Source organism: Denticeps clupeoides, chromosome 14 (genome assembly GCF_900700375.1).
Source record: "Denticeps clupeoides chromosome 14, fDenClu1.1, whole genome shotgun sequence".
Taxonomy (NCBI): Eukaryota; Metazoa; Chordata; class Actinopteri; order Clupeiformes; family Denticipitidae; genus Denticeps; species Denticeps clupeoides.
The window spans coordinates 10,539,090-10,565,612 of NC_041720.1; the positions used below are offsets into that span (position 1 = coordinate 10,539,090).

The window sequence follows — 26,523 nt, forward strand, 5'->3', positions numbered from 1 at the left end:
TAATGAGGTTCTTAGTTGGGCGCATCCTCATGCCAGTGAGACTCTTATTACAATGCCGAATACACACGGCAAACAGTTCAATTTGATTGTTGTCAGGGGTTGGGGGTGGGGGTGCTTAATTAAAAATGCTTAAATGTCCACAATGAATCAACTAAGGCCTCAGATATGCCTTCTTCATGGACACTCCTGTTCTCTGTTGGAGAGAGTGACGTACACAACATTTTCTAGAATATTGTTGAATATTCTGAATTTTCACCCTAAATTCCACAAATCTTTGAGCCTGGTGACTTGGCTATGACTTAAGCAAAAAACTATTTTGGGAATATCTGCAGTTCCTTTTTTTTCATTAGTAGTCAGTCCCCAGTGACAAAATTACGGGTAATTCTAAGATTGAATTGAGATTTTTACATTACAATTTATATGCTTGACAAGAGCCAAAAGATCCAGTTTTCAATTATTTTAAATATTAGACATAATGAGCATTTTTAGTTTCAGCATCGGACATCTATTAACTGTTGTTTTAATCAGATATTTTATCTGGGAAATTGCAAAGAGTGCAGTAGACGGCCGGGGAAATAAACATCTTGTGCTGTAGCGGGGGAATTGACCGGGAATTTCTCCTTGTCTGTGAGGTCAAAAGGCCTTTAAAGTTAATCAATGTGATGCACACGCTATTGCCAGCTGTGGATCAAATCAAGGTCTTCCGACTGTGGCGACCTCACTTACTCTTCAGAGTGACATGGCATTTGACCTCAGCCTCGTGCCGGGCTTCCTCACACTCATTTTCTTCCCTTTGTCTCCCTCTGTTTTGTTCCCCCATCTGTGTATCTAGGTAGGACGGGCCACGCTGAAGTAGTGCGGGTTGAGTACCAACCAGACAAGATCAGCTACAGCCAGCTGCTAAAGGTCTTCTGGGAGAACCACAATCCCACCCAGGGTAAAGCCACCCACCCTCCTGCACAAGGGCATCATTCTTATTCAGTTCTCTCCCTCGCACTCTCTCCATATGTATATGTATATATGGAGAGAGACACATATACACGCAGCTGTCAGTGTCCTGGGCGGGGGTCCATTATTCACAGTTGATAATGAGAGGTGCCATTTTGAGGAGGGGGGGTGCAATCAGGACACCTGAAGGTCTTTACTTTGATTGGTGGCTAATGGGCTTGACCATCCAATCGTAAGTGGATCGTTTGCAGGGCATTATTCGAGTGGTGATTGAAGCAGTCTCATCCTTTGAATGTACCAGAATCTACTTCTGATCTAAGGTCAGTGTTACAAATTCATAGCACTTATTATGAAAGTTCCAGAGTTCTTTGCAGTGAGGTAAAAAAGGAAGTAAATAAATAAAATCATAAATAGGACAAAAGAACAGAAAGAAAGAACAGTAAAATACAGCAGATCATAAAAAATACTGAAGATTAAACCACTGTGTAAAGTCTAACATAAAAGGCAGAATAAAAAGCAAACAGCATTAACAGAAATGGAAATGACTGATAAAGAACATACAAACATATATATATTATATAATGTATGCCAAATATAAGAGGGCTTGCAACATATTACTGAATATAAGGGGGCGCATCATATCATTAATGTAACCAGAGTGCGTTATCAAAATATTTACTACTTTTATTAAACTACATAAATCACATATATTACAAGTCTTTGGTATTATAGTGCAATATAAAATTGTTTTGAATCGTTACTCTCACCCTAACCAGACCTTGGTCATTATAAGAAGAAGACTGCTTTTTAATGGGGGAAATCATTCCATGATGTGATTTATATGCACTTTAATAGCAAATCTCATTAAACAGTCACACCGTTATCCACAACACCCCGTAAAGAATCCATTGTCACATTTACAACCATCAGCTGCATACAGTGTCTGCGGCACCGTGTCTCCAGTGTAAATGTCAACTCCCTGCTGTATGAAATAACTGGGGACTGCAGTGCAGTAACGGTGACAGTTGTCCTAAAATCAGGAATATCATTTGTGCAATGGGACAGCACATCATGCATGGCGTGGTTTAAAATGCATTTTAAGCAAAGTTTTTAGTGAGTATTAAGTGGTGCAGTGATCAATGGACCTATAATAGAGAGGAACAGGGAGCAGTAACCTGTCAGTGCTTTTAATGCAGTCACGTTTATGTAAATAAACGGATCATGACATCAGAAAATTGTTTGCAATTTCACAGCGATAACACATCAGGCTTAATCAGTGCTCTCGAGCTGATCTCAGTCTGTTAAACCACCCAAGAACAATAAGAACACACAAAGATTTATATTTTCATGCAAAACTATTTGTTTAATTTTCCCCCTTGGTGGCTCTTCTTCCCAAACATCAAGCTGAAAAAAAAATGTACGTAAGTTAATTAAATTAAACAGCACTTATTTTGCCTTATAACAACATTATAATTATAAAAGAATTCATGACATTTAAGAAAATTATAAACAGAACCTACTGTAAGATTGGAACCATACAAGAAATGAATTAATATCAAGTTGGAAAAAAGCATCCATTTTCATCTAGTGGTCCCAGATGAAATGTCTCAGGGCGAGGCTAGGTTTTCCCATAAAATATGAACTTAACACATTGAAGCGCTGCTTCAGATGACAGCAGAAACAGTCCATTGCCTCCCTAGGAGGACAATTATGTCCCTAGAGGTGGCCAGGTGGGGAGCTGAGAGGAGCGCAGGTGGGATACAGACCCCCCAGCTGCATGACCCAGGGGTATATGCATTATGGAGTACTCCTGCACGACTGAGCCAAGCTCTTTTATATTCTTTGTAAAAACTGTGTATAAGAGAGTGTTTGCAAATACCATTTAGCTGAGTGTGAAGTAAGCATCTGAATGCATATGTTCTTTCCATGCAAAGTCCCAGTTCAAATCTAAAGTGAAGTGAAGTGATTGTCATTGTGAAACACTGCCACACAGCACACGGTGACACAACAAAATGTGGTAGGCAAAGGTGCTAACCTTTCCTCACAAGAAATAAATTACTTCAGGCCAACAGGGGCCTCTAAGGTGTAGAATCATGTACTGTTTTCTATGTAATCACATTGTTTTAGTGTTATTATGGGGACTATTGTCCTTTGGTGATAAAATTTTAAAGGCTAACTGGAATTTATAGGCTGCAACTACAAGTGAGACTTTGAGGTTTAGTTTACGCACACTTCTATTTTGGCATCTTTTTCAAAGTGAAATGATTTTCATTGTGAAACACTCCAGCGGAGCACACTGTGCACACAATGATATGTGTCCTCTGCTTTTAACCATCACCCTTGGTGAGCAGTGGGCAGCCATGACAGGCGCCCGGCGTGCAGTGCGTGGGGACGGTGCTTTGCAGGGTGGCACCTGAGTGGCACCTGGCAGTTCGGGATTCGAACCGGTAACCTTGTGATTACGAGGCCGCTTCTTTAAGTGCTAGGCCACCACTGCCCCAAATGTATGTACTGTACACCAAGGTATTTTAGATTTTGAACTTTAGTCTTGACGCAGTGCCTTCCTTTATGCTATATGCATAAAAGAAGACAGTTGAGAATGATAATAAAGTTCTATCCTTGGACGTGATCATGTATGTCTGTTGCTCACATGCCCATCCAGTAAGTCAGCAAGTCTTCTGCTTAGGAGGCTTGAATTCAAAAAATTAAAAAATAAAAAAATTACAAATCCTTAAATTTAGCTGACTTCTATTCAGTGTTTTATTGTCTGTAGTAACACATTATTTAGCCATCATATATAGTTATATCTTGTGGGTATGCTGACATCAATTCAGTTTCACTTACACTGTATGTTGTTGCATTAAATAAAAAAAAAACCAATCACTTCCAGTCACAAATATTCTTAATTTTTTTTCTTATAATAAAGGTTTGAAAGATTAGTGCTGTGCTGTATTTTATTTTTTTTTTATCTGAGAGAATGGAGTCAAACCTCAGACCTTCAATTTACAAGCGTAACAACAGTCACTGCAGTGACATATTCAGACTAGCACTTAGCTATTGTCTGTAAAATGTGGACATGACTTATTTTAGTCGCTTGAAATGTTGGTCTGACCAGGAGGGGGCAGGAGAGTGCAGCACAGAGCCAGAAGTACTCCGTGTTAAACCCAAATACACCATCCATCCATACACCATTTAATAATCACAATTGCGATAACAGTTGCAGAGTAAATTTGTCATGGTTGCATTTGACTGGATAGATGATAAAACCTTGGACTGCTGCATTCTGTTGACATTTAACCCTAAGCCCTTAACAAGGTCTAAGTTTTAACTAATAGTGCTACAAAGAAAAATAAATGAATAGACTGTATCTTAATGCTTTTTGCTGATTTTTCTGCAAAGTTTTCTCTCTCTCTCGCTTTTTTTTCCATGAACAGCAAATGACTGTGCCTTTTTTGTCTTCTGTATGAACAAGGCCATTCACTTACATTTTGTTGTGTTTTTCATCCTCCTTCCTGTCTTTTATTGACAGGAATGCGACAGGGTAATGACGTGGGCACGACCTATCGATCCACCATCTACACCTACACACCCGAGCAGCTGCAGGAGGCACTGGCCTCCAGAGACGAGTACCAGAAGGTAAAAGTATGTCTGTGTGTCTTCAGCAAAAATCTTTATTATCAGGCATACACAGTATTAATGTACACTCCTATAAATGGTTAACCTAATGCAGAGGACAAACTCCTTGTCCTTCAGATTGTCCTTTTTAGTTAATAATGGCTGCATCTTTGTGAAAGCAGTATTTGTATAAAATTATATACCTTTGTATAGGCCAACAGACAGCTATATAGATAGATAGAATAACGGGAAAGTATCTTAAATCAGTAGCTGTGTAACTGGACCAAAACAGGATAAAGGAACAATAATTGTTTGAAGATACAGCAGCTTTGTGAGATCGGCCATTTGATAAAGGAACCAGACTTTTAGGACAGATGCCCTGTAATTACACAGCAAATTTGAGAGGTCCCAAACTGTGTAAATGCACACGATTTTTGTGAGGACAGAAAAGGGTAAAAATTCAGTCTTCTTGAGCCCAGTAACTGTATAAGGAGAAGGGTTCTTTGTGAGGACAGTGACTGCGTAAAGGGACAGTGTCTTTGTGAGGACAGAAACATTATAAAGTGATAGTTTATGTGAGAACAGCAACTGTATGAACAAACATTGACTTTGTAAAGACAGTAACTGTGTATAAAATCTTCATGAGGATATTAAATGCATAAAGAGATTGTATCTTTCTGTACAATCCCACCAGTAGTGGGTGGTAGATGTGCTGTGAGGCAGTGTGAGAGGATCTTTTGAGGCTCTGTGAGCTGAAATGTTCTCTCTAGCAAGCCCCTGCAGCTCTGCAGCAGCTAGATCCAATAGAACACAGAGAATACCAGAGTGATCTTCTGCGGCACAAAAATAATAAACAAAACAATGCAAATCCTGGCCATACCCCAATAAACCAACCTCTCCGTACCCTTTCACGCTTTTTTGGACTTCTCTTCTGTGAGTTGCAGTCATGGTCCGGAGCCCTTCAGTGAGCATGTAGGAAGCAGTTTTATGCAGATGCCCCTTGGTTTAATTGCAGCTGTTGGTGGAGGCGAGGGTGATCCTTACGCCCGTGAGTCCATCCCGGCCCCGCTGCCTCTCACCGGTAGACTGCCTGCCGAATGCAATGCGGCACGTGCCGTAAACCCCCCATCCCCCCCAAATGTGCAGCGGAGGAGCCACTAACACAGCTGCGCTGAACACTAAATCAGACTAAATGTGAATGAGAATTGCCATCAACCAGTCTGTCTTTCTAGTGGAAATGTAGTAAAGTGCCTGGCTTGCACTAAAATGCACCTAAACAATTAAAAGCAGGATTAACATTCATCCTTCTGTACGCCATAGTTTCCTCTCTCAGTTCATTGATTTCACTCCAAAAACGCTTCTCTCTCTGTGCTTTCTTTGTCCATATGGAGGTGGGGGAGGTTTAGGTAATTTTTAATGCATTTGTGGCTCTGCAGTCTCCATCCCGACACACCCCAGACAGCGGAAGGTTGAGCAAGGTATTGTGGTTTAACCTTCTCCACCCCTCCACACAAGCTCCCTGCCTGGCCATCTCCCCATGGCAGATTTGTCTGAGGCCCAGAGCTTGTTTGCTGGTCCTCCTCAAGGTGCCCACATGTGTCGGGGCAGACCTTCTCACTCTGCTGCCTGGGCCGAGCTAAGCCCACAATGGCAAGCTTTGTCCAGGTGTGGCAGCAAGCTTGAGCTGCCGAGTGAATCTCTGGGGTGTCTGTGGTGTGTTTTATTTAGGTTGCTGCTGCGATATGATAGGCTGTATCACAGCAACCGTTTCATGAGAAATGGAAAGACATCACAAGCCTACACAGACGAATGCAAGTGGGTGAATACCAATATGCTGTACACGTTGCTGTCCATACACTCCATACACACATTTACACACATAAACAGGCAGACAGACTGATAGATAAATAGACAGACAGAAATTTAATATTACATAATGCATACATAGACATGTACTACATGCAGTGGTTTGGGCGAAACAATTCAATGTACTGTATTGGTCTGAATATCATTTTTTGTATGTGTCACCTTACACTTAGACAAATACCAGAATACTAGAATACCACAATGCATTTTCCCCCAAACTATGGTTAGATAACTGTTGAAAATGAATTTTTAGAAAGAAATCATCAAAAATGGAATGCACATTAATTTCCTTATCACCCTTATTTTCAAATAAAATAAAAATCTCTATAAAAGCTAGATTTGGTCTGGAATTGGTCTCGAAAAAGAGGGCTGCCTCGTATTTGGGTCAACACTGTATTTATTCCTTGTAGGTGCTCCTCTAATGTAGGGTAATACAGAGGAGCTGTCTGTGGTGCTGCGATGTTAAGGGGTTAATGCACTAAATAAATTTGGAAGCGGCCTCCTCCATCAGGCCAGTTAAGGGACACAGTGCCCACCTGGGAGTGCAAGTGTGAGTGTTGACGGTTGGTTTGCGGAGAGGGGGGCACACTGGTACTCTAGAGAGGGAGAGCGAGTTCTCAGGGGTGAGAGGTAGGGGATGGAAGGGAGGGAATGAGCATATGGGTCAGATTTGTTTAGTTCACGCTGGAATGCCTGCCCAGCTGACGAAGCCTGTGTGTGTGTTTATGTGTGTCTGTGCTGGCGTCTGTATCTCCTAATAGCTGCCTAATAATCTGGAGTGTGCTTAGGGACCCACCCCCCCCGTCTTCTGCCCCTCCCCCTCATTCTGTTTCACTGAATGCTGACAAAAATGACTTCATCTATGTCTACAGTAACATCTTAGAGAGAGACGATGACACATATTCAAAAAAACACCCACGGATCTTGGGCTAATGTTCCTGTGTGTACTGCTCACATAGAGTAAAAAAAAAAAAAAATGCATAAAAATCATAGAACCCTATGCCAAGACTCTCATATTCCACATGTTAGAGTCTATAAAAGTGTGTATGTGTGTTGGTAATCTTCCTCTCTGGAAGTCCCATTGCATATGTGCAGCGGCCCGCTGCTGTTGGGCTTTTATTGAATATTTATGTCTGTGCTCTTTTTTAAAATGGATCTCCTGGGGTCTGTAATGCTGGCTGTTAGTTAGGATCACACTGCGTGTATTTAAGTTGAGGATCTTTGTGATGATGTTTGGTAGACGGATCACAGGCTGGCATTTGAGTTTAAATAAGACGACGGTCCAAAAATACCCATAGACGCGGCGGGGATCTCATTGTCTCTGCTGCTGGAACTGTGCTGCTCTGCGCACAAAGCACAGCGGGGCTCGAGCCACGCCACTGCTGAGCTGAGAGCAGCAAGTACCCGGCTTCTCCAACACACACTCATATACATGTCATATACTTTCATACCTTCTGCCTCTCCCACACACACACACACACACACACACACACACACACACACACACACACAAACAAATACATAGGATAATATGTATATATTATATGGCTTTCATAATGTGACTGATATATCACATGAATGTGCAGCTCTATTTAACAATATTTTTCTGTAAACTGTAGACTGTAAACTTGAACTTAATCTCTAAAGCATAACTGGGATCAAAATTGGGGTTTAGTATGTATTATTTATATTTACATATTTTGTAAATAATTAATATATTTCTGGATATGTAGGATTTCTGCAATACTTTTTATTATTATACATAATTTTTAAAGTAAACCTTGATCTTTACATACATTCAAACTATGTATGGGATCTGGTGAACCTAATAGGAACAACATGTCGGGTTTCCTATCTTTGTAAGGACATTTGGTCTGACACACACTCACATGCTCATTTTCTCTCACAAACACATATGAATATTGTCACACACTCCCTCTGCTGGCAGATGTAGACTCTCTTGCTCTCTCTCACACACATGCTCTAATTCTGACATTGTCTGCACCCCCCCTTTCAGAAACAGCTGTGGTTCAACACAACTGAGCTGCAGACCCAGTCACCATGGAAACAGGGGGAGGCCTTCTGCACAGGCCCTGATTGGCCATCCAACCCAAATTATAAAGAGAGCTGAATATAAAATGGGATAAGGACACGGGGTATAGCACAGAGGTCAGAGGTCATTCATGGAGATGAGTGACCCCCACCCACCCCCTTCATTTTTTAAAATCAGTTGTTGACCCATCCTCCAACATACCCAAAAAATGGATGGCATGGGGTTAATAAAGCTCGACAGGCAGCTGGGGTGCTTGCTAGTTGGACGGAGCTGGTCTGTCACTGAGGGGTTTATATGTGTGTGAGATTTAGGCAACCTGAACAGTCAGCCTTGTTTACGTGTGTATGCGTCTTTGTTTACGTGTGTATTGCTTCTCTTGTAGGGGCCAATCTTTCTTTTTCTGCAATTCTCTTGATGATTATTGATGTTCATAAAATAGAAAAACAAGAAACATTACCCTATTTGCCACTCCTCCCTGACTGGCTGATGACTGAAGGTCACATTACATATAATTGTCATAATTTCCGTACACATCGACCACAAGATTCAATTCAGTTGAAAATGTTACAACACATACAGGGAGTGCAGAATTATTAGGCAAGTTGTATTTTTGAGGAATAATTTTATTATTGAACAACCATGTTCTCAACAAACCCAAAAAACTCATTAATATCAAAGCTGAATGTTTTTGGAAGTAGTTTTTAGTTTGTTTTTATTTTTAGCTATTTTAGGGGGATATCTGTGTGTGCAGGTGACTATTACTATGACTAATACCCATTTCAATTATTTATTTTTACCAGTGAAACCAATATAACATCTCCACATTCACAAATATACATTTCTGACATTCAAAAACAAAACAAAAACAAATCAGAATCATGGACTCTGTCAGTGTTTTGATCTGTTCACCATCAACATTGCGTGCAGCAGCAACCACAGCCTCCCAGACACTGTTCAGAGAGGTGTACTGTTTTCCCTCATTGTAAATCTCACATTTGATGATGGACCACAGGTTCTCAATGGGGTTCAGATCAAGTGAACAAGGAGGCCATGTCATTAGTTTTTCTTCTTTTATACCCTTTCTTGCCAGCCACGCTGTGGAGTACTTGGAGGCGTGTGATGGAGCATTGTCCTGCATGAAAATCATGTTTTTCTTGAAGGATGCAGACTTCTTCCTGTACCACTGCTTGAAGAAGGTGTCTTCCAGAAACTGGCAGTAGGACTGGGAGTTTAGCTTGACTCCATCCTCAACCCGAAAAGGGCCCACAAGCTCATCTTTGATGATACCAGCCCAAACCAGTACTCCACCTCCACCTTGCTGGCGTCTGAGTCGGACTGGAGCTCTCTGCCCTTTACCAATCCAGCCATGGGCCCATCCATCTGGCCCATCAAGACTCACTCTCATTTCATCAGTCCATAAAACCTTAGAAAAATCAGTCTTGAGATATTTCTTGGCCCAGTCTTGACGTTTCAGCTTGTGTGTCTTGTTCAGTGGTGGTCGTCTTTCAGCCTTTCTTACCTTGGCCATGTCTCTGAGTATTGCACACCTTGTGCTTTTGGGCACTCCAGTGATGTTGCAGCTCTGAAATATGGCCAAACTGGTGGCAAGTGGCATCTTGGCAGCTGCACGCTTGACTTTTCTCAGTTCATGGGCAGTTATTTTGCTCCTTGGTTTTTCCACACGCTTCTTGCGACCCTGTTGACTATTTTGAATGAAACGCTTGATTGTTCGATGATCACGCTTCAGAAGCTTTGCAATTTTAAGTGCATCCCTCTGCAAGATATCTCACTATTTTTGACTTTTCTGAGCCTGTCAAGTCCTTCTTTTGTCCCATTTTGCCAAAGGAAAGGAAGTTGCCTAATAATTATGCACACCTGATATAGGGTGTTGATGTCATTAGACCACACCCCTTCTCATTACAGAGATGCACATCACCTAATATGCATAATTGGTAGTAGGCTTTCGAGCCTATACAGCTTGGAGTAAGACAACATGCATGAAGAGGATGATGTGGACAAAATACTCATTTGCCTAATAATTCTGCACTCCCTGTAGAAGGATTTTGATTGTGGTCGTTGGTGTCTCTCAAGCACAACCGTATACAATATGGTCTAATATATTATATACAGAAAATATAAAGATTACTGGAGTGTAAGTGCAGTTGCAATGTGTGTGACAGTTCAGCTGTTTAGGACGGTGATGGCGAGGGGAAAGAAAATTTTACTGTTGTTGGCTGTAACTAGTCTGCAGGCTTCGAGATCGTCTGTCGGAGGACAGCAGGATATAAAGTCTGTGTCCAGTGTGTGAGGGCCTATGCTGTGTTGATCCAGTGAGTGAGGGGAGACGTGGTTAGCCACTTGTTTTCTCTTAAGTTATGGTCATAGTCTTGGTTTTGGTCTTAAGTGGAGTCGGTGGGACTCCCATCTTATGTTCTGTTTTGCAAGTGGTGTGTGTGAGTGTGTGATGATTCTCTGCATGAGTGTCGACCATTCCCATCCCCATTTCCATTCCCCCATCTCAAAGTAGAGCCCTAGAGTTTGTTTGTCCAGTTCAAATTTAAATTAAGAGTTTTGGTGCACCCAGGTCCGCCAGCTTCTGTATCCTGAATTTTTTTTTTATCATTCAAAATTTTCAACAAAAAAATTTTTAACAATGCAAATTTATAAGAAACTTTGGAGTAAAGCCACTTAGTTTCATTTAATAGCTGCTCACATGTCAGGGTTTTCCAAGCTCAGCTCCAAACGTGAAGTCTGTTGGTTAAATAAATTGAATTAATATTTGTTGACAGCTCGAACCAGAATCTGACAGTTTGCGGGTGAGATGGTGTTTATTTTGGGGTGCTTATCTGGGAGAGTGCCTGAAGACATGATTAGAAGTTTTCAGCTTTCAATCAAAGTCTTTCCAAATTAGAATTTAATAGAATAAGATTTATATAACAATAATTTTTGAGTTTTTATAGAATTTTGTTAGTTATGCCCAAAGAGCCCAAATAATGGTGACGTAATGGTGGGTTACCAAAGATAACAGCTTCCCATCAATTCTAACACAACCTTTATTGAGATCAGCAAGCTGTTTATTGGCCACATTTCTGTGCATGATCCAATTTAACCAATGCAGCGCCAACATCAGACTCACCCATTAACAAATGACCAGAGTCACTTTTTATACCGAAAATGGTCCCGCAGCTAATTCCTAACTGCAAGGAAGTGGCTGTTGTAAGAAAATTGACCACTGATAAATGGAATAATGTGTTCAGACTCGTGGTAAACAATAATGCTGTTATTGTTATCTCAAAATAGAGATTAGTATGACCTGAGTGCCCACTAGGGGGCGTTCTCCCTCAGGTACCACTAGCAGATTCTCCGTCTCTTTCCCCTCAAGCCTGTAGATCCCCGGCAGGGCATGTTCCCATCCATTAGTGTCTCAATTAAGGCACCGGTAGAGACAGGTTTTCTCCTGCGAGGCAGCCACATGTGCTGCTCACCTTGCATGACTGCCCTGAGCCAAATTCGTAGAGACTGACTGACTGCTCTGCCTGCCCGTGTCCTCCAGAAACCCGAATTCCTTTAATTAGCCAGTCCGCTGCTTGCTGTAATTCTCATTAGCATCCTTGGCAGTGTGTAGATCTGCTCTGAAAACCTGAGATCTCTAAAATAATTATTTCATCTGGGCTTTTTTTTTTTACCATGAGAATGACTTTCAGGTTAATATAATGTTCTATAGTGTATCTATATTAACATTTCCAGTTCACTGAAGGAGCTGTTTTTGGGAGTGGTAATGTGATGTCAATTGTGCAGCGGCTGTCAGGAATTTGGTCAAATGCTAATTTGAAGTCTTAGGGAAAGCCAGTGGCTGGCATCCCGCTCTGAACGACTGTGACAGGGACTCTGTTGACAGCGCGGGTACAGGGGTAATGGAGGTTTGATGAGGACAGGGCCATGGCTGAGGTGATGACTGGGGTTGGGTCCTCTCAGGGGCTGTCTGATAGATTTTTACATTTATTTAGTAACAGAAATGGGGAAATCTTCATAAAACACAGCTGGGACAGGGACATGGAGAGCAAGGAGCTGGGAAAGTGGTGTGTGTGTGTGTGTGTGCGTGTGTTTGAGTGTGTGTGGTTTCTTCATGGCCTTCCTCTTTAAAGAATATTTAGATTAAATTGTAATTTTCTTGTTGTCGAACTTTGTGTACAGAATCTACAACAGAGTGAATTAAATAGATGTATTCATAGTTGGGGTCCTAGTGAACCGGAATTTATCTCTTCATCGATGGTAACTTGAAAGCACGTTGTAAGTCGCTCTGGATAAGGGCGTCTGCCAAATGCCGTAAATGTAAATGTAAATGTGTACATTTTCATTCTGCTGTGAATATGTGTGCAGCATGTCGAAATCATATCTGTATGATACCTTGATCGGCCACAATGTGAGTAATGTCATAAACACCTAACTTATGTCACCAAAACAGCCCTGACCCATCAAGACATGGTCTCCACTAGACATGTGAAGGTCTGCAGTTGTGCCTGGTACCAAACCAAATTTATGAGGTGGTGCTTCCATAAATCTGAATTTAATTTATTAAATTATTAAAGTGAAGTGATTGTCATTGTTAAACACACAAATGTGTCTCTGCTTTTAACCATCACCCTTGGTGAGCAGTGGGCAGCCATGACAGGCGCCCGGGGAGCAGCGTGGGGGGACGGTGCTTTGCTCAGTGGCACCTCAGTGGCACCTTGGCGGATCAGGATTCGAAACGGCAACCTTCTGATTACGGGGCGACTTCCTTAACCGCTAGGCCACCACTTCCCTCAGGTCAGCACCTCAAACTCGTTGTCGTTTTTACATGATTTTTAAAGTGTGAACTGCCATCAGGGAGTACTGTTTCCATGAAGGGATGTTCATGGTCAGCAACAATATTTAGAGTGTATTATGCGTTTTGCCTATGAGTGTGCTCTGCGTGAACCCACCTGAGGTCCCCGGTGAGCGAGGCCATGATTGTGTGGGCCTGAGTGACTGGAGGCCACAGCCAGGATAATTAGCCTTCCTCCCATCCGCACTCTGACTGCTCTCGTTATTTCCTGACCGGCTGTAGGCCCCCCCATGCACACACGTACACACACATGCACAGCCCCCATCTGTGGTGATTCTAAATGGAGCAGCGTTGCATGCTGCTCTCCAACTTCCTAATGTAACCGACCGGTTGGTTTAACAAACATCGAGCTGCCAGCCATCTGCCGGCCAAATCTGCCTGCAGAATTGCTTTAGTAACAAAACTCAGCCTTTTCATTCTTCTTCTCATCTCTTGTCTTCTCTTCTCAAATAAGTTAAACATCATTTCTTGAATGAAAATGGTCCACCTACACTGGTCACAGGGTGCTCTCTATTATTATTTACTTTCAAGCACTATGACGACTTTCTCTCTGTAGACTCTCTGGTCTTGAGGCCTGAGTATTGATGTGCTTGATTGTAGTGGCCCGGTTCATGCTAGTAGTTACAGGGACAGTCCCTCTGGAGACACCCATAATGTCTTGCTCAGGGACACAATGGTAGTAAGTGGGGTTTGAAACTGTGACTTTGTGGTCTTAAGTTTGTATACAGATGCGTTACTCATTAAGCTTCTGCCATCAAGTTCTTGATAATCACGAAGTAATCCTGGTAAGAAAAAGGCTTCATCACAGACTCTCTGATTGTTGACGATGCACAATGCAAGTTATTTAAGTCGCCGGATACCGGATTATGTCTTCAGACATAAACATAAACATTACACTGTTCATATTTACACAATCAGTACAGTAATCAGTACGAGATATGTGCATTTTGTGTATTCGAAGTGTGCATATTTAATTATTTGATCTGTTTCTTTATATCTAGTAGTACAATGAAAATGCATGCATGAAATCACATAATAAGCATGTTTTAAGGGTTTTAAGGGTTTTAAAATGATAAGTGGTAGTGGCCTAGTGGTTAACACACTCGCCTATGAACCAGAAGACCCAGGTTCAAATCCCACTTACTACCACTGTGTCCCTGAGCAAGACACTTAACCCTAAATTGCTCCAGGGGGGGACTGTCCCTGTAACTACTGATTGTAAGTCGCTCTGGATAAGGGCGTCTGATAAATGCTCTAAATGTAAATGTAAATAAGCCAATACTTTTCATGATATTGACTAATTGCTGAATTGTTAAGGAGAATAAAACCAGTGTATCCCTCTGTTCAGAAGTATTGGGTGCATCATTGGCAGCGTAGGAGATCTGTCCTTGGCTGGTGTGGTCTGACTACTGACCGGGTGCGGACAGTTCAGTCTTATTTGTTGTGAAGCGCACAGGACTGAGATCATTAGAATACAAGAAAACTGTGTTTTTAATGCGCGATGGCATGCAATGCGCTGTTGAGTTTTCAGAATGACGCTTTTTATGCAGCTTTCGCACGGACGGTGTTTTATTTTTAAGTGGCTTTGTTAACGGCGTTCTGTTACAACCTATAATTCTGTGTCATGAACCTGGACATTATTTTGCCCTGACTGCTTGCCATACATGACTGCTCATTTACAGTTAGAATTATGGGCAATTCGGTACCAATCTACGGCAGGCCGGATTGAAAAGACCCGCGGTCCGTAGTTTGCCCACCCCTGTCCTTGACTGACGCCATCCAGTTTTCTTTACCCGCTGGACAGCAAGAAAGTACTCTGCTGTTCCCAGCCTCGCCGCCAACGCCTCTGTCTGGACAGGACGTGCCGAATGGGAGCAGGGTTGCCATGTCAACAGTCAGACGTTCCGTCGTCTGTGCTCTTGAAAGGTGTCTGTTTCTTGTGCCTTGTCCCTCATCCCTCCGCTGCCACGTGTGCGCCGCTGTCCCTCTTCCATTTGCCTTTCGGATGGGCGCCCACATGAGACCTGAACAAATGGTATGGAACAGATTTTTGGCACACGCACCTACAAGTCCCTAAACATCATTATGGGCAAAGAGGGGGCTGTGCCAGGCAGCGGGCGGTGCCACCTTCTTCTCCAGCAATGCCAGGCTTTGTGCCAGTGGGCGATGGCATGTTCAAAGGCACACACCCATGGCATTCACACACACACATTTGTAATGCATTTCACTAAATATTTAAAGAAAATGTCTAAAAATGACCCCATTCTTCAGCTCTATAAATATTGACTAATGAACATTTATAAATATTCTGAATATTCAGAATATCTGATACTTTATGTGTAATTATGTGTTCCCCTCCAACCTGGACATGGACGAACAGCACTAGAACATGACTACATTCAACTTCGACTACAAATACACAGAGCCGTTGTTGGTGTTCATGCCATTTTGTGATTCTGCAATGCTTTATAATATGCTTACAAAAAATTAAAACATATTCATTTTATTTGTTTGCGTGAGCTATTGTCAGAGACCCTTAGACCAATTACATGCACACTGATGCTAAAGCCACCCAAGCTACAATGACAGCTTCAGAAGACAGAAGACCACTCATGCAGAATAGTTTTTTCCTTTTCAGTCCCTTTCTGTGTGAGCGGAGATGATAAGTGTATGTGTGTGTGTGTGTGCGTATGAGAGAGAGAGATTTTGTATCTTCTTTGTGTGTCAAGAGTCAGTGAACCAGTTTCCCCTGTTTGTTGTGTTGTATGAGCACAATGTCATTAAAGGTTGAGTGGTATATACTCAGAAATACATTAAATCTACTCTGGTCTCGTTGAAATGAGTTGTCAAATGCAGACTTTTTTGTGATATGTTAAAATGCTCTGTGTAATCAGAAAATGAAAAATATAATATTTTTTTGCTGTTTTTATTTGATTTTTCAAACAGGCAGTTGTCCTTGCACGTTATGCATGTAGCATTCGCAGAGTGGTTCTTCCGTCTCTGTCCCCGGACGCTTGTACGCAAACGTCTGTGTTTGCAGGTCTGATGTTCCCCTACTGGGTTCATGGTCTTTTTGTTCTTCAGATGCGGGCAGGTGCAGGAGAACAGGGACCCCAGCTTTGGGTCCCTCCTCTTTGCCCCTGGGCCTCTTTGTGATGGAGGGAGTAGCCTGACCCCTGACCTGGGACACCCTGTGGGTAATTGAAAGACTGGGTGGAGGAATAAATGGAAATTGGGTTTTATTCCACAGAGACGCAAGGACTACGTGTGGGTTTGTGCATGTTTGTTTGCCGATGAGACAGCAGACATAAAAGACTGGAAAGATAACAGCAGGCAAATACAATATATGAGCATCTGATTTAGCTTCGTTCATATGTGTAGCAAATATTCATTTGCGTGTGACCATGTGTATGTCTACAAACATCAGAATCTCCAGGAAGGTTTAGCATATATGCAGATATACATTATGTGCATGTAATATAGAAACATAGAATACCCACCTAAATACATATCTCATATCATACATATCTCAAGCAAAAGTAGCACAAAACTCTGTTCATAGTAACATGGATAAATGGACAAAAAATTATAATCATAAGCTGAAATTGGCTGAAATTGAAGAAGCTCAGGTGTCAGTGTCAGTGGGGGAAACTCAAAAGGTCCGGAAAAGTCACACAGTTCATACAGTGACAATACTAATCACACAGACACTAACCAGCTACCAGTAACAGCAGCTTGTGGTGCTACACTCTCTCTCACTTTCCATAACTGCAGACTCTGGCATACTGGTAGCAGGGCGGGACACACACACCCCATTCACTCAGTCATTCACTCTGGACGGTGGGAGGAAACCAGAGAACCTGGAGGAAACCCGCACCAACACAGGGAGAGCATACAAACTCCACACACACAATGTGCATGCTGGGATTCAAACTCACAACCTTGGAGGTGTTAACAACCTCCAGGGTTGCCAACCACCACACCACCATGTGGTACACTTAACAGTCCAATATAGCTGTTCCGTACCAGCCCACCTTGAACTGAGGAACGCAGTAGCTGGGGTGGAGTTAAAAAACACTCCTGAGTTCAGCTAGTTGTGTGCAATCTCAGAAGTCATTCTTTGTTTTGGGTGGCAATAGGGGGGTGACATTTGTCCTCTTCGTTTCGATTTCAAAACCAGCGTGCCTGTGCTGTAACACACAGGTCACAATTCAGTACTCGTATCATAGGGATTAATAATATATCAGCACATTCAGTGCAGGCCCATTACGAACAACTTATCAGACACTATTGAGAGGGGTATTTATGTGAAGTGCAGCATTTTAGTATCCTGTGTTGGGTTACAGGTGTGTTATGGATCACGCAGGAAGTCCCACTCGGCTGCATCAGCAGCACTCCAGTTTCCCCCCCTATGCCGACCCCGTATTCATCTATTGTTTCCCTGTCTGTGTGACCTGAGTGTTTGAGCTGCTGAGGACCACCACCTGCTCTGGCATTATCAGCAGCACTCTCTCTCTCTTGCCGCTGCCTACCAATCTGCCCGTTTCCTTGGCGACAGCGCCTCGTGATTAGTACCGGTGTGTCTATAAGTGCTGAATGGTGGCGTGGTGATGTAGGTAGCAGACCTGGCATGTTCACACACATTCTGTAGCACACACACACACACGCACATACAGCGACCAAATTCAATCGTATCTCCGGGTGCCAGCTTGACCGGATGCCAGCGGGGGGTTGGCATTTCCCAGGCGGTGACTCCAGCGGCTGTGGCGGCCGATAGCTGCCTGCTGGGCCTCCATGCTGAGGCATTCAGAGAGGATAAAGCAGGAGTTAAACACACAGCACTGCACTCAGAGAGAAAGAGACAGAGATGCAGGGGTGGGGCACCCTGTAGTATACAGTCGAGACAACTTTCTATGAACTCACATGTGATTATTTTGACTTTTGACTTTTTGACTCTCAATGTTGGGCTCAGCCAAAAATGGAATGCGGCCATGTATCTGCCGCCATGTTCTTTCATGCAATGGAGAGAAACAGAATGTGAGGAGATGTGGAGTGTGTGCGCGTGTGTGTATATTTTAGGGGGATATCTGTGTGTGCAGGTGACTTTTACTGTGCCTAATTATTAGGCAACTTAACAAAAAAACAAATAGATACCCATTTCAATTATTTATTTTTACCAGTGAAACCAATATAACATCTCCACATTCACAAATATACATTTCTGACATTCAAAAACAAAACAAAAACAAATCAGCGACCAATATAGCCACCTTTCTTTGCAAGGAGACTCAAAAGCCTGCCATCCATGGATTCTGTCAGTGTTTTGATCTGTTCACCATCAACATTGCGTGCAGCAGCAACCACAGCCTCCCAGACACTGTTCAGAGAGGTGTACTGTTTTCCCTCCTTGTAAATCTCACATTTGATGATGGACCACAGGTTCTCAATGGGGTTCAGATCAGGTGAACAAGGTGTCTTTAGTTTTTCTTCTTTTATACCCTTTCTTGCCAGCCACGCTGTGGAGTACTTGGACGCGTGTGATGGAGCATTGTGCTGCATGAAAATCATGTTTTTCTTGAAGGATGCAGACTTCTTCCTGTACCACTGCTTGAGGAAGGTGTCTTCCAGAAACTGGCAGTAGGACTGGGAGTTGAGCTTGACTCCATCCTCAACCCGAAAAGGCTCATCTTTGATGATTCCAGCCCAAACCAGTACTCCACCTCCACCTTGCTGGCAGACTGGAGCTCTCTGCCCTTTACCAATCCAGCCACGGGCCCATCCATCTGGCCCATCAACACTCACTCTCATTTCATCAGGTCATAAAACCTTAGAAAAATCAGTCTTGAGATATTTCTTGGCCCAGTCTTGATGTTTCAGCTTGTGTGTCTTGTTCAGTGGTGGTCGTCTTTCAGCCTTTCTTACCTTGGCCATGTCTCTGAGTATTGCACACCTTGTGCTTTTGGGCACTCCAGTGATGTTGCAGCTCTGAAATATGGCCAAACTGGTGGCAAGTGGCATCATGGCAGCTGCACGCTTGACTTTTCTCAGTTCATGGGCAGTTATTTTGCGCCTTGGTTTTTCTACACGCTTCTTGCGACCCTGTTGACTATTTTGAATGAAACGCTTGATTGTTCGATGATCACGCTTCAGAAGCTTTGCTATTTTAAGTGCATCCCTCTGCAAGATATCTCACTATTTTTGACTTTTCTGAGCCTGTCAAGTCCTTCTTTTGTCCCATTTTGCCAAAGGAAAGGAAGTTGCCTAATAATTATGCACCGATCCGCCAAGGTACCACTGATGTGCCACTGAGCAAAGCACCGTCCCCACACACTGCTCCCCGGGCGCTGGTCATGGCTGCCCACTGCTCACTCAGGGTGATGACTTAAATGCAGAGGACAAATTGTGCACCGTGTGCTGTGCTGCTGTGTATCACATGTGACAATCAATACACACCTGATATAGGGTGTTGATGTCATTAGACCACACCCCTTCTCATTACAGAGATGCACATCACCTAATATGCTTAATTGGTAGTAGGCTTTCGAGCCTATACAGCTTGGTGTAAGACAACATGCATGAAGAGGATGATGTGGACAAAATACTCATTTGCCTAATAATTCTGCACTCCCTGTATACACACACACACACACAGTTTGGACACACCTTCTCATTCAATGTGTTTTCTTTATTTTCATGACCATTTACATTGGTAGATTCTCACTGAAGGCATCAAAACTATGAATGAACACATGTGGAGTTATGTACTTAACAAAAAAAGGTGAAATAACTGAAAACTTTTATATTCTAGTTTCTTTGCTCTGATTCCTGCTTTGCACACTCTTGGCATTCTCTCGATGAGCTTCAAGAGGTCGTCGCCTGAAATGGTTCTCCAACAGTCTTGAAGGAGTTCCCAGAGGTGTTTAGCACTTGTTGGCCCCTTTGCCTTCACTCTGCGGTCCCGCTCCGGTGACTGTGGAGGTCAGGTCTCCACTTATTGTTAAGTACATAACTCCACATGTGTTCATTCATAGTTTTGATGCCTTCAGTGAGAATGTCCAAACTTTTGACCTGTACTGTGTGTGTGTGTGTGTGTGTGTGTGTTTGTTTGTTTATTTATTTATTTATCTATTTATTATATGAAACTAGTAGATCAGAGCCTAAAGAGATGGGCTGTTCTTGGGGATATAAAGTTGGGAACGAGTTCCAGAGGGCAGGGGCAGCAGCAGTGAAGGCTCTTTATCTTAAGGATGGAGGATGGAGAGCAGTGTATCCCGTCCCTTATTGGTGCTGCAACACTGCAGCCCATCCTCGTGCTCTTAGCTTGGGTCCTGCTGTCGCCATGGTGAAGGGTAAAGCTCATGTTGAGGGCCGTGGAGAAGCTGGGCTTGTTTATGTAACATGCCCACCCTTTCCTCGATGCTCAGACTGCAGGGAGAATGGTGGCCTGATCAGACATTCCCCTTTATCACGTGGCCACCATGGAAGGAGATGGCCCTGTTTGCTGGAAAGCCTTTCAAAGGAGATTGACTTCCCCTCCTTTCCGTGAAAGACGCCACCATGGCAAAAAGCAATAAAAATAAAGCTGCCCATTTTCTATGCTCCGTCCTGTTTGTTTAGCTGAGGTCAATTTATCCTCTCAACACCATACAGAAGAGCAGGAGAGAAATGAGTGGAAAAGAGATGGGCCTGATAACTGCCAATAACATTATGGTAAAGATGACAATAGAACAAAGGGATATTTTCAAATGCCATGAAGAATTCATTATCAGCAAATAGTGTGAGGAAATGGCTTCAAATGTTGCAGTGCTCAGGACAGAGTCATAATAAGCATGTGTATACTTTATACCAATAGATACTATTGGTATAAAGACTAGAGCCAGTGATGGAGAAATTGACATTTTGGACTATATTTTCCTGGCTCTATATTAGATGTAGCACTTGGAGAACATTTGCTAATGGCATTACAGCAACATTTGCTAATGGAGCAGTGGTGGCCTAGCGGGTAAGGAAACAGACATGTAATCGGAGGGCTGGCTGCCCACTGCTCACCAAGGGTGATGGTTTAAAGCAGAGGACAAATTTCATGGTGTCACCGTGTTGCAGTGTTTCGCAATGACAATCACTTCACTTTCACTTCACACATTGTGTTTACATTTGGGGCAGTGGTGGCCTAGAGGGTAAAGAACTGGCCCCGTAATCAGAAGGTTGCTGGTTTGAATCCTGATCCACCAAGGTGCCACTGAGCAAAGCACCGTCCCCACAAACTGCTCCCTGGGCGCCTGTCATGGCTGCCCACTGCTCACCAAGGGTGATGGTTAAAAGTAGAGGGCACTTGAATCACTAAAAAAAATATATATAAATAAATATCTTCTAGATTTGCACAAATATTCTTCATTGGTCTTTGTCACATATTATCCATTTGCCTAATTGCAGGTAGAGCTAATTTTTCGATTAGATATTCCCTATTGGTTGTGATGAAGATGACAGAGTGTTCAGTTGGATAAAGAAAGTCATTTAAAATTGATCTTTTTATGGATGAGGCAATGAGGGCATTTATGTAGGTTATCAGCATTGTAATTTAATAATTCTGATTGGAGCACTACTGAAAATGGCATTAATGAACTTCATCAATGCTCAGTATCTAATATAGCTCCTCCAAAATAACCCCCATTGTCTTTGAAGAATTTTTAGAACCGTCAGCCATTCTAGCAAGCCTTCCTCATGAATTAAATACCTTCTATTAATTTGTCTATGCTGGTCCTGTTGGGAGTTGGAAGGAGGGACTGTGGTGGAGAGCGAAGACAGTCTGCACCTTCTGGAGGGTTCAGGCGAAGGGTGGAGGCGGGGGTAGAGACGTCAGTCAGGGCGTACCTGGCTCCTGTTGGAGGCAGCTGCTCAGAACAGGTGTGTACCCGACTCTCAGCAGATGGTCAGCCAAATGAAGGGGTTGGCAGGTCCCCTCTCCGAGAACATTTTCTCCCGTCACACATCTATGGAGTGAGCGAGGGAGAGAATAAAATGTGAAGAATAGACAGAGAGACAACAAAACTGAAGTGACAAAAAAAGGAAAAAAAATAGGAGGGAGGAAGAAGCTGTGAAAATGATGAGAAAAAGTGAAGCGGGGCGAGAATTAAAAAAAAAAGAGAAAAGAGAATCCTGGAGTGAGTCCAGAGAGCTTTTTGCATGAAGGTGAAAATGGTTGTTAATAGTTTCGGTTTCACCATTTTAGCGCCTCACTCAGATGTTCCGTGTTCCAGAAGTGGCCGGATCTCCTCGTGGTAAACCCAGCTGCGTGTATGTTCCACAGAAACAGCGTTCCGGTCTCATTTCTGGGGCCCAGTTAAATCAGATGCATGCTGGTGTTAGAAATGGCAATAAAATACTGTGGGATATTTCCTACACTGTAGCTTTGTTGTTCTTTCAGAAGTTCTTTTATGGTCAAGTCATTCCCCACTTACTACTTTTAGACATTCATTAAAATGTTTGTGTGTGGGAAATTAATCCCCATTTTAAGTGTTTTATAACTATTCTGTGAATTCTCACTAAATTGGTTGGTAGTGGTGGCCTAGCGGGTAAGGAAACGGACTTGTAATTGGAAGGTGTGCCGATTTGAGCTCCGAACCGCCAAGGTGACACTGAGCAAAGCACCGTCCCCACACACTGCTCCCCGGGCGCATGTCATGGCTGCCCACTGTTCACCAAGGGTAATGGTTAAATACAGAGGACACATTTCGTTGTGTCACCATGTGCTGTGCTGCAGTGTTTCACAATGACAATCACTTCACTTTCACTTCATTCTTTCTTTGTGTTAGGGTTATAACCTGTCTTTAAACATACTCTCTTTTCTGACAATCTTAGAACAAAACCAAAAACATGAAATACATCAATTGTAAAGAAGTTTGTATGCTGAACACTTCTTGCCTGCAGTCATGAACCTGAAGTGAGGTGAAGCACATGGGGCAGTGGTGGCCTAGTGGGTCAGGAGGCACACGTGTAATTGGAAGGTTGTGGGTTGAAATCCCGAACCACTTGTCATTTGGTGATATCCAAAACATATTCCTGCTGTATATCTTGTCATACAGCCTGCAAAAACAGTGATCTCTGCAAATCTGTATAATTTTATCCTTCCTTGTAATCTCATCAACCTCATGTTTCTGCATCATCTGCTACTGTAGGATCCTTCAAAAAGTCAATATATACAATCCTGTTTTTCAGAAAAACAATCCAATATTTTCTCTTGACAGGTACTGACAGAGGAAGGTTTTGGAACAATCACCACAGAGATAGCCGAAGCTAAAGAGTTCTACTACGCAGAGGACTACCACCAGCAGTACCTCAACAAGAACCCCAATGGGTACTGCGGCCTGGGTGGGACTGGGGTGTCCTGCCCGATAGGACTGAAGAATTAAGCGTGATATTTCCTCTTGAAATGAGCGTTCATTTTGTTCACTGCAGCAGTCTTCCGAGGTTCTGCACTGATGGATCTCGGATCTGTCCAGCGTGCAGATATGATATAAAATATGCAAACACAGTCCATGCTGTCTAGTGAATGGAATAAATAAAAATAAAATGTAACTGTGTGTGTGTTTATATTTGTGTGTGTGTGCCACACGCTTGGCTGCTCTTCTGTGCACCTTTCAGTCCCTCGGCCATGTGACTGTCATCATTCTGTGGTGCCCCACAATTATTGCCTCGGGTGCTGTCCTAGTTACCTTTTGACTCATCGATCACTGCTGTGTGTGTGTGTGTGTGTGTGTGTGAGAGAGAGAGAGAGGGAGAAAGAGAGATGTGTGTGAACCGTATAAGCAAACACACTCAGCAGGAGAGGGCTCTGCGTGCCAGGGTCTGTGCAGCCTGGCATCGCCACATTGGAACAGGCTGCAACATATAAACATACACACACGCTTGACACACAATTACACACCCACACACAGAAACGCACACACCCGGTACCCCCAAACCCTCGCACACACATGTACACTGTATGTCACTCTCTAAACTGCCCTGGCGCTCAGCTTAAACTCTCCCCAGCACATGCTGACACCCACACATCGCAAAGAATTGTGGGTAATCACTTCAGGTTGTCGTCATGCGCTCAGAGCCAAATTTAACAGCCGCGGCATAAAATGTCAGCTGACTGTTCCTGTCTTTTGGCCATATGCAGTGTGCTGTTTTACACAGTCGGTTCTATCATGACACCTTGAACCCACTTGATGACACAAAAGCACAGCAGAAGGAGGACGAGCTCTCCGTTATCGGGCAGCACCGAGCGATATTGTGCATGAGTAATCACCAAAACCCTTCCAGACTCTTTGTTTCTGTCTGTCTGCTCGCACTCACTCACTCACCCACCCACACACACACATCTCTTTAAAGCATCCCGCAAGCTATGCATGCCAGTATATCCGTCTCTGTTTCTTCGTGCGGGAATCTGTTCATTCCTCCGTCTGTCTGATACCTGTGTGTGCACTTCCAGCCAGTCGGCGCAAACCAGGCCTGTCTTCTCTGTCTCAAAGTGGTGGCACACATCTCACCGCTCCAATTAAAGAGCTGAGCTAGGCTGTCTTTGTGCTTGCACATCGAAAATACTCAAGCATTCCAAGACTGGCAAAGCACACACACACCCCCACCAATGTGTGCAAAAAGTCTTTCTGACGCCCTTTAACAATTAACATCCAATGTACAATGTTCAACAACCTTCCCGATCCTTAATCTCTGGTCCCCATCAAACACACATAAAAAATCAGACTGAGCCATTTTCTCTAGTGCAGGTTTTGCATCGCTAGCAAACGCTATTTGGCCACAGTGCATTGCGTGAATTAACCACGGACCCCGTTCAATCAGCACCGTCCTAATCGCCGAAAGTTAATTACGCAATAAATGCTTGTTACGCAAGATGGAACCTTAGGCTAAGATGAAGAGTACTCCGCTGAGAGCTAAACGGCCTGTTTATAATCTTATTTATATTTACAGCATTTATCAGATGCCCTTATCCAGAGCGACTTACAGTAACAGTAGTTATGGGGACAGTCCCCCCTGGAGCATCTAAGGGTAAAGTGTCTTGCTCAGGGACACAATGGTAGTAAGTGGGATTTGAACCTGGGTCTTCTGGTCCATAGGCGAGTGTGTTACCCACTAGGATACTAGTGGGTCACGCGCCTGTGCAATTGCAAGTGTGTAAGTGGCACAGTGCTAAGTCTCTTTTAGTCAGTGTTGTAGGGGTGGGTGCTAGCAGCCTGGTGGGTAGGACACTCACCTATGGACCAGATGACCAAAATCACGGGTTCAAACTACCATTGTGTCTGTAAGCAAGACACCAAATGCCATAAATGTAAATGTAATGTTCTGCCATGTTCTGAACTATATTTAACCCTTTAAAACATAAGTGATGACAATCATAAATGTCACCTCTTAAAATTCCGTTTCTAAATTTTATAATTTTTTTAGACAATGACAATATTACTTATAGGGATGGCAGAAACAGCATTATTGGTGAATTTAATTTACATGAAAACTAAATATCTAGACCAAATCTAAGGTAATGAATAGTTATAAATATATATCCTGGTTGGTCATGATGTATAAAATCACAAAGTAGCACAAATATATCTCCATTTCTATGACCATCTAGAACCCGCATGGAGTTTTGTTGTTTTCTCGACATTTGAGCTATTTCCTGTTTTAGTTGTTCTCCAGGACCCATGCCATTCCAGATAAGACCTCTCTTCAGTTTACATTAGATCTGAAGGGTTCTTGGGGCTAAGGGTGCACTGTATTGGGATGCTGCGTGTCATCTGTCATCTCCGCCAGCCAGCGTTAATCCCCGGACCAGGTGGCTCCCGCCCCATGCTACCTTTCATCAACCTATCCGATTCCTCTTCCTTGGGCCAGTCCTAACTGGTGAACGCCAGGACCAGGCTGGCTGTTGTGCAGTGAGCAGAACAGAACCAAGCCGTTCCATTACGTGTGGATCCGGACGACACGATGGCCGAGGTGACCGGCGTCCTGCTGATGCCAAAACACACACTGACACACAGAGAGAGAGGCTGGTTGGTGTGTTCATGGACATTGGTATAATAACAGTCTTGTAACAGTTACTGATCATCTATTGGGGTTATGTCATTATTAGATCATATTGTAATACTTCATACTTGCCTCTGTACCCAAGACCCTT

General features: G+C 43.1%; 1 protein-coding gene across 1 annotated transcript in view; it reads left to right on the forward strand.

Annotated features, from left to right (window-relative positions):
• Positions 1-23,929, forward strand: part of msraa (methionine sulfoxide reductase Aa) — a 65,024-nt gene extending 41,095 nt beyond the window's left edge. The window contains exons 4-6 of the mRNA XM_028953211.1: positions 833-937; positions 4,478-4,584; positions 23,594-23,929. Coding sequence (XP_028809044.1) covers positions 833-937; positions 4,478-4,584; positions 23,594-23,758 — 377 coding nt within the window. The 3' untranslated portion in view covers positions 23,759-23,929. The remainder of the gene's footprint in view (positions 1-832; positions 938-4,477; positions 4,585-23,593) is intronic.
• Positions 23,930-26,523: the final 2,594 nt, after the last annotated feature.